The 12,512-nt window shown below is 45.7% G+C and overlaps 1 protein-coding gene across 1 annotated transcript; it reads left to right on the top strand.

The window, feature by feature from the left end:
• Window positions 1-1,242: 1,242 nt before the first annotated feature.
• LOC142884100 (uncharacterized) lies at window positions 1,243-11,904 on the top strand. Its single transcript, XM_076019560.1, has 12 exons — window positions 1,243-1,429; window positions 2,426-2,537; window positions 3,037-3,130; window positions 3,669-3,723; window positions 6,408-6,548; window positions 6,625-6,785; window positions 6,872-6,970; window positions 8,167-8,312; window positions 8,493-8,664; window positions 9,317-9,429; window positions 9,618-9,705; window positions 10,831-11,904. Exons 1-12 carry the CDS (start codon window positions 1,318-1,320, stop codon window positions 10,882-10,884), a joined length of 1,347 nt encoding a protein of 448 aa, XP_075875675.1. The 5' UTR covers window positions 1,243-1,317; the 3' UTR covers window positions 10,885-11,904.
• The last annotated feature ends 608 nt before the right edge of the window (window positions 11,905-12,512 follow it).

The raw sequence follows: 12,512 nt of genomic DNA, 5'->3' as shown, positions 1-12,512 counted from the left end.
TATATTGCCAAGCTCTTTAATATATAATACTGTCCCAATATGCTCATTTGATTTTGTGTTCAGCCTGTGGACACATGACCTAAATTGTTTAGCAGTTTATCGTCCAAAGAATTTTAATCTTGTGAGGGCCTCCCTAAACTTTCATTCCATTGTTTGACCCTCATTTATAAAAAGAATCCATCCTGAAGCCAAACTTAGAGATGACATGCTGTGATGTCTATGTTTTTTGTTGATCCACACTTTTAAGTGTATTACATTTATATGGAACTTTTTAAAACAAAAAGCAACACAAAGTGCCTCACAGAAGGGGAATACAACAAAAAAAGAATTAATCCCAACCCCACAAACACACACACGCACTAGAACACAGAGAGACCATAAGCCCTCACACAATAGCTGTCACTAAAGAGAAATGGCCGGCACTGAGACCTAAGGTGAGGAAACCTTTGAGGGCCATCCACACTGGGAGGGCTCACAGATTTACCACCGGGGAGCGCTGCCACAGAGAGCACACTGACCCAGGCATTAAAAAAAAAAAAGAAAACCAGTCCAAGAGAATCTCAGGGTCCACGAGGGTTGATGTGACAAAAATAGTTTTCTTTCTTTTCATGTTTTTCTTTTTAAACATGGCGTTCACTTTCATTTCTTAGAAGGCATGCATGCAACGCAGCATGTGATGTGTTGGGCCCTCAAAGGTGAACAGTTAAAGAGCAACCATGTGATGAACAGCAAACTGGCTGGATAACAACTGAAAAGAAAAAAGAAAAAACAACCTTCACACAGGCGACACGGTGGCGCAGTGGTTATCGCTGCCGCCTCACAGCAAGAATGGCTGGAACCTTCACACAGTCAAAACCAAAGGCACCAATAACACAAATATCACCATGTTAATGGCTGACCACACCGGTTTTGTTTTTTGTTTTTTTGTTTTTTCAAAAGAAAAGACTGGCTAATTGCCAATAAGTCAGATTTTTATTATCATTTAGAAGCCATTTGTGGAATTTTATACGAACATGAACGGTATGTATTAACATATCCGATGATCTCCATCAGATAAACATCAAATCTAATGCATTCAAAAGAGTATTTCAAGAAATGTATCCTTTTTAGAACAAATTTATGATGTGGTTGATATCGGTAAATAATATAGGTAGGAATGTCGCTTCTGTCATGTTGGCAACTCCCCGCAAGAGGGCGCTTCGTCCATCCCAAATCAAGAACGTACAGTAAGCACCAGTGTGCAGCACTGAAAGTCTTCCCCGGGCGAACTGGGAAACAACAGACTCTGGCGGCGGCGGCTGGTGGCGTTCGCTCATAATGTCGAGCAGGAAGACCCGGTCTGTGGCCAACCCTTTGGAGTCTGCCATCACCACACCGAGTGAGAGGATTCTAAAAGAATGCCACAGTCTTTACGTGGACAGCGAGAATGGTAAATAATAACTATTTACCTGGATTTAAACAAAAACAAACAAAAAAAAAAAAATGTTTCAGCTTAACTACGACCGGACGAAAACCAGCCGGTACACAACTATGCCCCGTTATGTAACTAACTTTGGGGTTTGGTCGGACTTGAGCCGGACTTATTGCTATATTTAAACACAAAATGGCTGTGGTTTGTGGTGTGAAAGTGGTTAGGGTCTTCGTGGCGTGGCTGCCAGTGTAGCACACACATGACATTGAAGTCTTCGGCGGCTTCTCGCATAGCTGCGCATGGCAGCGCCCATATCTGCCATATCTGTCACTGCTGCTGAGCGCGACCGATCCGCTTCAGCCCAGCAGTGTTACGCTTTGGTTGAAATACGTGAATAAAATACGAACAACGCATTCGGTTGCACGACTCTCAACTGTCTATGATATGTCTGTTATCAGGTTCCTTAAAGCATTAAAAGTCTATTCCAACACACGTGTTTTTAAATTGATAGGACTGTTGATAGTTTTAAATATGAACCAAAAGTAGCTTGTAATAACTAAACGGCGAGTTTGTGATTAATGATTGATAGGTGGAGAGCAGTTACATTCATTTGCTTTCATTCAGATCATTTGCTTAGTTGATCACTTTACCACTAAGCTCTAACTCTCCAGTTTCAGGTTTCAGAGTTTCAGGTTCTCTCGAGACTTTGCACTTTGCACCAGCAGAATTATCCTGTATAGCAACACGTGTAGCGTAAAACACTTCTATTAGCAATTAACTACAATGTAAAACGTTGTGTGTCAGAGTTGAACATATGAAACTAAAATAGAAAATTGAATTTATAAATCAGCTGTGTTGTCTTTGTCCAGTCCTGCTGTTCAAAACCATGACAACATTGCACCGATGGCAAAAACTAATACCTCTATTTTTATACTTCTATTACTGTGTCATATAACTGTTATTATGGGAGCATGATGATTTGACTTTATGACTTGATCACGTCCTTTGTTTCAGGCCTGGTCAAGATTGCAGACACACTGGGTGTCCGGCTCCTTCCTCCCAGGAAAAAGATTGTTGTGATGATAATGGGTAACCACTCTGCCGGAAAGAGCTCCTTCATCAACTGGTAATTCATCCTTTAATGGTTGAATAAATTGCGCTGTTTAAAAAAAAAAAAAAAATACATTTGAGTTATATAGCAATTATCGTGCCAGGCCACTTGCTACCTAATGTTTCTTTATTCATAAGTGACACCTTGGTAACAAGTGTCACACGGCAATTGACAAAAGTGCTTTTTACTTGCGAGGAAATGTTTATTTGAATGTGTGTTTGTTTAAAGACTAACAGCGAAGAGAAGTAGTTGCTTGTCCTATTTTACATGGCAGTTAAATGGTTTCTTCAGGACTATGTTAAATAAATAAATATGTCTTTATGCTGTTGAAAATGAGTGCAGCCACTCCCACTGCAGTGCTGGTGAATAATTCTGGACAGTCCATGCTGTTCAAGATCATGATCTGACTTTAGCGTGCAGATGCCTTCATGCTTCACGCACGCACAGAGACGGTGCCACGCCTTCTCCTTCATTCGCCCGCGGTTGATTTCGGAGCCTCTCGCTTCCTTTGCAGGTATGCCGAAGAGCACATACAGAAAACCGGCGTCGCCATCGAAACGCAGGGCTTCACGTTCATCACGAGTGGACGTAAAAGGGAATCGCTTACGGTGAGAACGGCCGGAGACTGCCGAGGTTCTTTGCGATGCTCGTTATGCAATTTTTTTTTTTCTTGTCCTCCTCGTGTTAGCTTATAAAATTATGTTGCTGAGGTTTCTGTGGTATTGGAAATGAAGCCACAACACACCCAATGATGGATGTGATGCATCGTCTGTCAATCTGCACTGAAGTCCTGCCCCCCACCACTGACTTGTCATTCTGTGTGCCGCTGCAGTGTGGCATCGTTGTAAAGATGCAGGCGCTCTATGCTGCGTATGAAACGCCCTGGGAGACACCTGCATCTTTTTCCTCCCTCTTTACCTTCCTCTGTGTCGCTCCAGTCCCGTCCTGCTGTGATAAGGCTGATGGAGATGAATAATATATTTGCGGCGCAGGACTGCGGAGCGGAAGGATTATCTCCTGTGCACAGGAAAGGCTTAGGGAGAGCACAGAGAGCTGTAGCAGCGCCGCTGGTGCAACACTGGGCTGTGTTGTATTTTTCTCTCTTCGGGTTGTTTCACACAGTGTCTCCTTCTCACTGTCTCACAGGGCAACGCTACGCTGCATCTCTACCCCCACTTTCGGCCCATTCTTGAGTTCAAAGGTGAGTCTCTTTTCCTGGTTTTAGCCTCGGTAGTTGATGACTGTGTGAGAAGTGCACAGTTTTACATATTTACTGCGGATGCACAAAAAACATACATTCCTCTCTCTGGAACTTGCCTGTAGAGAAGTACATTATTTGTAAACATTTGCATGCGTAATTTAACAGATACATTTATAAAGGATTTACAATGCAGCGCACATTTAGAAAGGGCGCAATTGATTTTTAAGCCATCTTGCGCTACTAACTGGCTAAAAAAAACTTTCTGAAGCTCCAGAAAACAGCCTATTCAGTTGTAGTTACCTCGACAGGCTTCTGCAGTGTTACCACCCTCCTCACGTTTAGCTTCCTGCTAAAACCAATGCTTTGTTATGGCTTTCACATGTTTGTAAAGAAAAACAAAACAAAACAAAAGTGGAGGCAAAGTAGCCTCAAAAAGGCAGAGCAACCACCTCACACCTAACCAGGGCCACGTGTGAGGTAACAGTGCCCTTTGTGACATCTCAAAGGGATGTTTCAATTGTGATGCTGAGTGCAGTGTTTGCAGAGCAGAATGTTTTTGTGATTTCTTTCCCAATTCTTACATCTTGAAGGTGAAAACAGCAGGAAGAACCAGGGGGGAAACTGCTCTCTTGAGAGTGTTGAGCATTTCCTCCTGGAATTTATCATTGCATGTTTTTCACCACTCTTGTTCCCATCTGCCATTTACATTTCTGGTGATGTGTCTGAGGTGCTTCACTTGATGACTCAACGCTGAGTCACATTTCTGACGTATTAGGACTCCTGTTACGTCGCCGCCGCTGTTTTTTGTCCCCTCGCTGCGACACTTTGGGGTTTTTGATTTTAGAAAAAAAAAAAGAAAATGAAAAGGGTGAAATTAGTGGCTCCCGCTGTGCGTCAGCAGCCGTCTGAAGCTTCCGGATGTGGAGGTGCTCCTGCAGGATGTCTGGGTGTGCCCCCGCCTGGCTGGCTGGCTGGCTGGCTGGCTGGCTGTCTGAGTGGAAGCATCAGCGTGGTGGAAGTAAGGAGGGAGGGGAGGGGAGGGGAGGGGACGGAGGGATGAAGGGAGGGAGGGGGGGAGGGATGAAGGGAGGGAGGGAGGTAGGGCTAGAGGAGTGATGCATGTGTGCTGCGTTGACAGCGGAGCGTGTGCAGAGTGAGGGTTCAGTGGGTGCGGACCGGAACGCTCACGATGTGGCGTGTGAGTCACACGCCCCGTCGACGGCAGTGCAGCGAGGGAGTCGGTCAGGACATTTCTGTGAGCGGCCGGCTGGACGGAGCCTGCAGCAGGCCGGCGGAGCAGAGCCACCGTCCGGGAGACGTGCAGCGTCCTTTCTTCACCTCCAGCGATACGCCGGGACTCAGCTTTTTTTTTGTTTACCTTGTGGCGGCTATCGATGTGGGATGACTCATCAGAGGGAAAAGACAGAGGCAGCATATGTCCCAACGTGGGGAGGAGCCGCCGGGTTCTGGTCTGGTTCTGGCTCGGTTTGTGCCCGGTGACACCTCTTCCCCGCGTCGATGTAAAGTTGCAGAGAGGAGGGTGAAGCGGTGATTTATTCGAGCTGCGTGTGGATTTGTCCTTCTGGTCGGTTGTTCTGGTTTGGTTTTCCTCGCCGTGACTTCGCTCTGCATCTGGTTCCGACCCGACTCGTCCCACAAGTTCTTTCTTAGGTCCTTGGGTTCAATGCAGCGTTATTGCACCCTCTGACCTTTACCCAGCGCGTACAGCATCCCCAGCCTTCTGAGTCACAGCCACTTGAACAACTTGTTTCATTCCTTCCGCTCGTCTCAACACTGAGCGGACTTTTCTTCTCTAAAACTCAAACAGAAGGAATTCAATCTCTTTCATTTGCTCGTTTTAAAAATTGGACATTCGCCGTCGCTATACGCGTGTTTTCTTTTTTTTTTTTTTATAACAGGTGCAGTGATGACATAGTATGAAATTTTAATGTCCTGCCTCCTTTGGTGCAGCATTGACTTGAAGACTGTGGGAGTCCGCCCGGGTCGTGCGCAGATACGTTAATGGCGACTCGCAGGAGAAACATGGGAGAATGCTAATGTGCTATAGGAGCGGCGACGCTGCTCGGCGCAGCAGCAGCACAAGGATGTGATTTGTGTTGACCGTCAGCACCTGCCACCTCCTATGAAACAGCGTCATTGTCATCCCGGGTCCCCCTGTGTGTGTGTGTGTGTGTGTGTGTGTGTGTGTGTGTGTGTGTGTGTGCGTGTGTGTGTGTGTCCAGCCAGTGTGCTGTCGTGGTGGTGGTGGTTGGTCTAAATAGTGACGTTGTTCTTAGTGCTTCAGCGTCGTTGCCTCACAGTCGTTCTTCACTGGCTAGCTTTATGTCCCACCATCAATGCTAAAGCTGCCAGTTGAAGAACTGTTGTGTGTAACCATGGCAGCGAGTCCGCTCTGCAGAAGGGACGATGGGAGGGGGTGGGGTGGGGTGGGGTGTTTGGAATCCCCATCAAATGTTTCTCCACCCGGGTGCAATGCAAAGTCTGTGAGAGAGATGAGCAGCAACTCCTTCGCTCGAAATTGATTTTCTGGTCGTTTATGGTCGGAGTTGACGTGCATCTTTTTCAGGTCGGCAGCAGAAGACACAGCCGCTGATAAAAAAAAAAAAAGATGTTTTTTCTTGTAAAAAAGCGCCTTTACACACACTGTGTCTTGGTTTCCCCAGGCGCCATGGACTACCTGTGCGCCGAGATCTCCACCTCCAAGCAGAAGAAGTTCAGTCTGGTGACCTTTGTGGACACTCCGGGTCTGGTGGACGGGGACATGGTCTACCCCTTTGACGTGAACAGCGCCATCACTTGGTTAGGTATGTTACGCATTTGGGGGCCGTCCCCTTTGAAGGCGCGGCGCCGCACCCAACGGCCGGCTGCTGTCTCGCGCAGGAGAGCAGGCGGACCTGGTGTTTGTGTTCTTCGACCCGATGGGCCAGGCCCTGTGCAAGCGCACGCTCAACATCGTGGAGAAGCTGAGCCAGAAGTGCGCCGACAAGCTGTTTTTCTACCTCAGCAAGGCGGACGAGGCCGGGAACGAAACGGACCGGCAGGCGAGTGCGCTTGGCGTTTGTCCCTCTGGAGGTCGGATTTGTCAAGGTGAATGATTGTAATGACGCTGCGTTGATTTCACGTGCAGAGGGTGATGATGCAGATCGTCCAGGAGCTGTGTCGCCGTCCAGGTCTCAACAAATGTGGCTTTGAGATGCCGACAATTTACATCCCCAACCCGCAGAAGGTTAGAGCGCTTGCAATGTCTTCGTCCCCATGTGATGACCGCTGTAAAGTGGCCGCTGAGAGCCACGTTGCTCCACCTATTGGAGACTTTGCAATATTAGACACCTTAGAGGCAGCTGCTTTGCGGAGAAAGATTCTGGCCCAGAAAGTGCTCAGTCATGGAGAACGGACAGTAAAGTGGTGCGCAATGATGAAACAGTGTGTGTTCAGTGACGCTGGAGTGGCAACAGCACCGTGAATCTCAATTTTCTGAAAAGAAGCCGCTTCGATGTCCAGAGGAAGTCCTTCAGACCCGACGTCCAACATAGCTTCATTTAAAATGATAGAATCAGAAGAAAGATTTTTGGACTGTATGACTAGACTGAAACAGAAATTTATATATGTAATAATAATGATAATAATAATACTAATAATAATAATAATAATAATAATAATAATAATATATAATGAGTGTGTATGTGTATATATATATATATATATATATATATATATATATATATATATATATGTATATATGTAGCTGCCTGTGTAAACAGACTATGAGAGCTCCCTCTCTCTCTCTCTCTCTCTCTCTCCCTCTCCCTCCCCCTACCTGATTGGACCAGTGTGTTTGATCTGTTTGTCCCCCTAAATAATCCATCTTCATCCTCTGCCTCATCTTCAGTATGGATTTAGAGCTCGCCGCAGTCGTCCACAGGGCCAAGATGATATCGATTAGTCTCGAATGTAAATTATTCTCACCAGGTCGCCTCTTGATTGCGTAAAGCGGACAAATACACCGTGCGGTGTGATGCCAATGAGAGAGTGTGTGTGTGCGTGTGTGTGCGTGTGTGTGCGTGTGTGTGTGTGCGTGTGTGTGCACGTGTGTGTGTGTGTGTGTGTGTGTGTGCATGCGCCAAGAGGGGCTCAAGGGTTCTAAACCACAGCCCCTCTGACACCCACAGCCACGTGATTGCTGACTTATTGCTGCGCCATCTTGTGATCTACAATGCGTGCATCCCTCCCCAACCCTTCGATTTACAATCGCTGAGTCAGCGGCAGCGCCGGCCCTGCTTCCTGCTACAACACGTGCGGCTGCCAGTCAGCAGACCCCGAGGAGTCGCTGCCGGCCGTCCCTTTCCAGGCCTCCCGTTCACCGGTCGAGCTGCAAACTTTGCGCGTCCCTGTCCGTTTCACGACCCTTGTGTCTCCGCCCAGACATGCCGCTGTGTGAACCAGATCGACGCCGTGTGCCAGACCATCGAGAAGACCATCAACCAGGCGGTGCAGAAGACGTTGGATCAGCTGGAGAAGGACTGCGACACCATTTGCTCCACCATCAGCGGGAAGCTCGAGGCGGACAGGTTAACACTCTTATATTGGTCTGGCAGGGTGCGGCGCAGTAGCTGCTGCTGCCGCCGCTGCTGCTGCTGCTGCTGCTGCTGCCGCCGCTGCTGCCGCGGCCGCCGAGCGTGTCGCAGGATATTGCCTCCTCCAGGAGCTGCTGATATTGAGGCCAGATGTCGTCCGTTTTTTGCACGCAGGGACTCGGTGACTCACAACAAGAGCATCCGCTTTCACTCCTTCCTGTGCGGAGCCCTGGGCTTCTTCCTACCCACCCTCCTCATCCTCAGCCTCGTCGCCAACACCTTCTCCAAAGAGCAGCTGGGCGAGCTGATGGGCGACGGGCCGTCGCACTTCGTCTCCGTTCTGACGGTGAGTGCGAGGAGGAAAAGTTTAGTTCCCAGCAGGCGGCTGGTGGTGAAAGAGGTTGGGTGGGTGGGTGAGCTCAACAAGTGGATGGATGGATAGATAGATAGATAGATAGATAGATAGATAGATAGATAGATAGATGTACTTTACTGATCCCAATTTGGGAAACTACACTGTTGCAGCACAAAACAATACAAAAAATAAACTATACGGTTGTTAAAAATTTGTTACAAAGTTGTTACACTCAGATCAATCTATGTACAACAAGCAACCAAAGCAGATGTGCAAAAGACAGTCATATTGTGCAGGGACAGGGATAAGCAAGGTTTTCTAAACCATTAGTGCATTATTTGCCAAATGACACCTATTAAATAGTTGACATAGGAATAAAGGAAACATATATGAATCTGTATACGCAGTATATTTTTACGACATATAGCCTATGACGTGAAAAAAAAAATGCATGAACAAAAACGGCCAAACTGTTTGACAAATTCCCACTGTCAGAGTGACTGGACCATATGGAAAACTAGTGTACCTGCCAGAGAATGATGCCGTGGGGATTCCATCCAACTCGAGCTCTTCCAGCTCCAGCGATGAATTCACTCCCTCCTCTTTGGTGTCCACCGAGGCTCATGCTGGCTTGACTTCACAGGGCATCGTGATGTATCTCTGGGACTGCATACCCGAAGACGGCCAGGTTATGTTTGTGATCATTTTCGGAGGCCTATGCTACCTGCTGCTGTTCCTGTCGAAACATTTTGCGAGGTACGTGCAACCGGTAATAGAGTAAACAGCACACACGTGCAAAACATTGCAACCGGTCACACAGTGAACGTGTTCAAACAGCAGCGGGAGGACGTGTGTTTTTGGCACAAACCTGTGCGCAAACCTTGTAACAAATGAACACCCGGAGGAAGTGGTGCTGAGTAAACGACTGTCTCCTCTACTTTCAGACGAGGTAATAAGACTCTGACCAAAAAGGAGAAAAAGGTGATGAGCGAGTACAGCGAGTACATCCAGGAAGTTGTCAAAACAAAGAAGGTGAGATTTTTTTTTCCTTTTTGATGCACTATAAATATGTTGTTTGCCGTGGCGGCTGCTGAGAAATATTCAAGGTGACTGATGTGCCTAAAGTCAGTTTTAGTAACCATCCCAACGCAATTGAATCTAAATAGCCACATACCAGTGCTGTGTGAAACAGTAATAATCTAATGCTAGTATTAATATCTTAAAGCATATTGGAAACAAGAAACTAATAATTAGGTTTACACATACAGACATGGTGGACTAGTATAGCAGTGCTGTCTTGTGGCAGAGAGACAGAGCTGACAGTGCAAAATTGTGCATCAGGCGCAAGCAGGCAAAGAAAATCGCACACCACCATAGTAAAGTGTAAAGACGAATGGATACAACAAACTTGAAATGATAATTTTATGTTATTGTATGTAGTGTCTTAAAGCGTCTTAAGTATGTAAAGACAGAAGCACTGGAACCAATGAGTTAATAGTGTGAACAGACGTACATATTTTTTAAATTAGCATGTCAAGAAAAAGCCTGTGCTTCGTCTAGCAGCATGGCAATGTTGTGAGGCAATCTAGCGGCTTGGCCGTGTTGTTCGACGGGTGCTGATGAAACGCTGTATAAGGGTTAGGGTTAGGGTTAGGGTTAGGTGAATTGAGTCCATCACTGCTAATGTCACCACGTAGCCTAGCCTAGCCTAGCCCTGCCTAGCCTCCACACATCTTCATCGCCCTTCAGGCATCAGATTCGAAGTCGCTGGTTGGATTCATTCTTAAATTATCTGTTGCTATGTGTGAATCTCTTGCTTCTGATTGGCCGGCGTGCTGCACAAGTCGCCCCAGAGGCTCAGCAGTAACACATAGGGAGCTATTTATTGATTTTTTTTTTAAATTATTTTTTCATTGATTCTATTGCTTTTTATATATGATGTGTTGTTTCAAATGTACACATATAATTGATTATTGTTTATCAAAAAAATGAAAGTAAAAATGAAAAGCACAAGGCGTATCGGACACCTTGTGCTTTTCATTTTTACCTCGATTGGCCAGCCGCCACCGATTTGAGTCCTGTAACCTGCAGCTCCTTTGTTGGGATTAAATGTCATTGTATGCACTTTTAACTCACACTGTTGCTTTCACTCTCCAGGCCAAACTTTATCAATGGTACCTCGAGCAGTGTGCAGCAGAATATGACCTCTGACCCGAAGGCATTTTCTTCCCTTCCTGTGAAAAACGGACTCGGCTACGATTTGTTTGGTTGGTGGGGATGCGTCCGCCTTGCTGACTGCACAACAAACTCTTCAGGTTCCGCCTCCCGGAGACCCCGAGGCAGCGCACCACTGCCAGAATTTCAAATCAAACGAGATTTTATGTGAATTTTTCAGAATGTGCCTTTCCTAGTCAGCACAGAAATGAGCCATAATTGTGAATGTGTTGTGAAAAGAAAATTCATGGCGTGATTTTTCATGAACAAACTCCAGAAAATTCTGTTTACAAACGGACCTTCTTGCACGCTGTTGTGGTTCCTTCCTTTATTTAAAGAAAGTTCTTCTCCAGAGGTCTCGCTTATTACTCGGCTATTTTGTTTGTTTGTGTGATTCTACTCAGGCATTAGGCTCAGTTCTTCAGGTACTCTTCCACCAGCAGTGTGTCCCTCCAAAGAGTCAGTTTGTCCTTCATGTGTACTGTATTGGGTGATTTGTCCCGTTCATTGTCACATCAAATTATTTATAGAAACGTCGGTCAAGACGTACGTTTTTTAAGCTTTTTCTTCTACAATATATTCAAAGTGTTAGGCAGTGACGTCACGGCACTAATGTGAAACTCCTGGTTGTCGATAAGCACTGAAACCTTTAGAACCAGTTCTCTATGCTGCCATTAAATATGTGTGGGTTTGTTTTTTTTTTTTAGATTTGCTTGTCTTTTATGGATTATTTTTTTTTAATCTGTAGAAAAACTCAAAGGGCTTGTAAAATTACTATGAACAAGTTTTGGCCATTTGTCTCTGTGTTTGTGTCAGGGAATGTCCTCTTCAGGAGGGAAAATGTGATTTGTCAACCGTTTGTCTCCTATACGGATTCATCTCGTCTTTGTCTTTCCATTTTTGTTGTTTAAAAAAGAGGCTTGGCTGACCTGTCTTGAAAAATCTTCTTTCAATCAGTGAAATTTCCGTTTCTCTCTCTCATCATCAGAACCCATAAACATTTTCTAGCTACTTCTACTTTGTTGTCTGTCTCCTGCTTCAATGTTTGATTACAAAATACACGCACCACGGCACAGGGGTAAAACATTGTGCAACACAGTGAGTGTTGGAAAACCTTTATTTTTTTAATGCTTTAGTTACAAAAAATCCATTTCAGGTTCCTCCTCCACAAAAACAATGCCCTTGGAAACTGTGTACACCTGACACACGGGGTTCAAGCTAACGTTTCGAACGACCTGATTTCACTTGGGGAACCAGAGTAACAGCTAAATCAATAAAGCTACAGTGTAAGATGGCTAAAAAGGGGCAAATAACAGAATAGTAATAGAATAATAATAAGTTACAGAATAGGCCAGGCCACGGAGCTCAGTTCCCTGAGTTAGTAACAGATATTGGGGGAGCACAAAATCAAAGATATCCTCAAGCTGCTGCGTTGTCTTTAGTAGTGATAGTGACATTAAAAAATATATTATCTTCCAGGTGAATAGGGTTTATTTGTGCTATAGACCAGCAGAGCAAACACAAAGAGGTATGTGGTACTCTTGAAAATCGTCATTTGTTACAAACACAAGCTGCATCTTCCTTTATATTCTCTTTGTTAAAGCTGCATTTCGGGCTCTGCTGCA

The sequence above is a fragment of the Nelusetta ayraudi genome, unplaced genomic scaffold, assembly GCF_046127955.1.
Source record: "Nelusetta ayraudi isolate G7.1 ecotype Tasmania unplaced genomic scaffold, CSIRO-AGI_Nayr_v1 ptg000010l, whole genome shotgun sequence".
NCBI classification, from domain to species: domain Eukaryota; kingdom Metazoa; phylum Chordata; class Actinopteri; order Tetraodontiformes; family Monacanthidae; genus Nelusetta; species Nelusetta ayraudi.
Note: the sequence above shows the minus strand (reverse complement) of the source record. Positions and strands in the feature narration are given on the sequence as shown.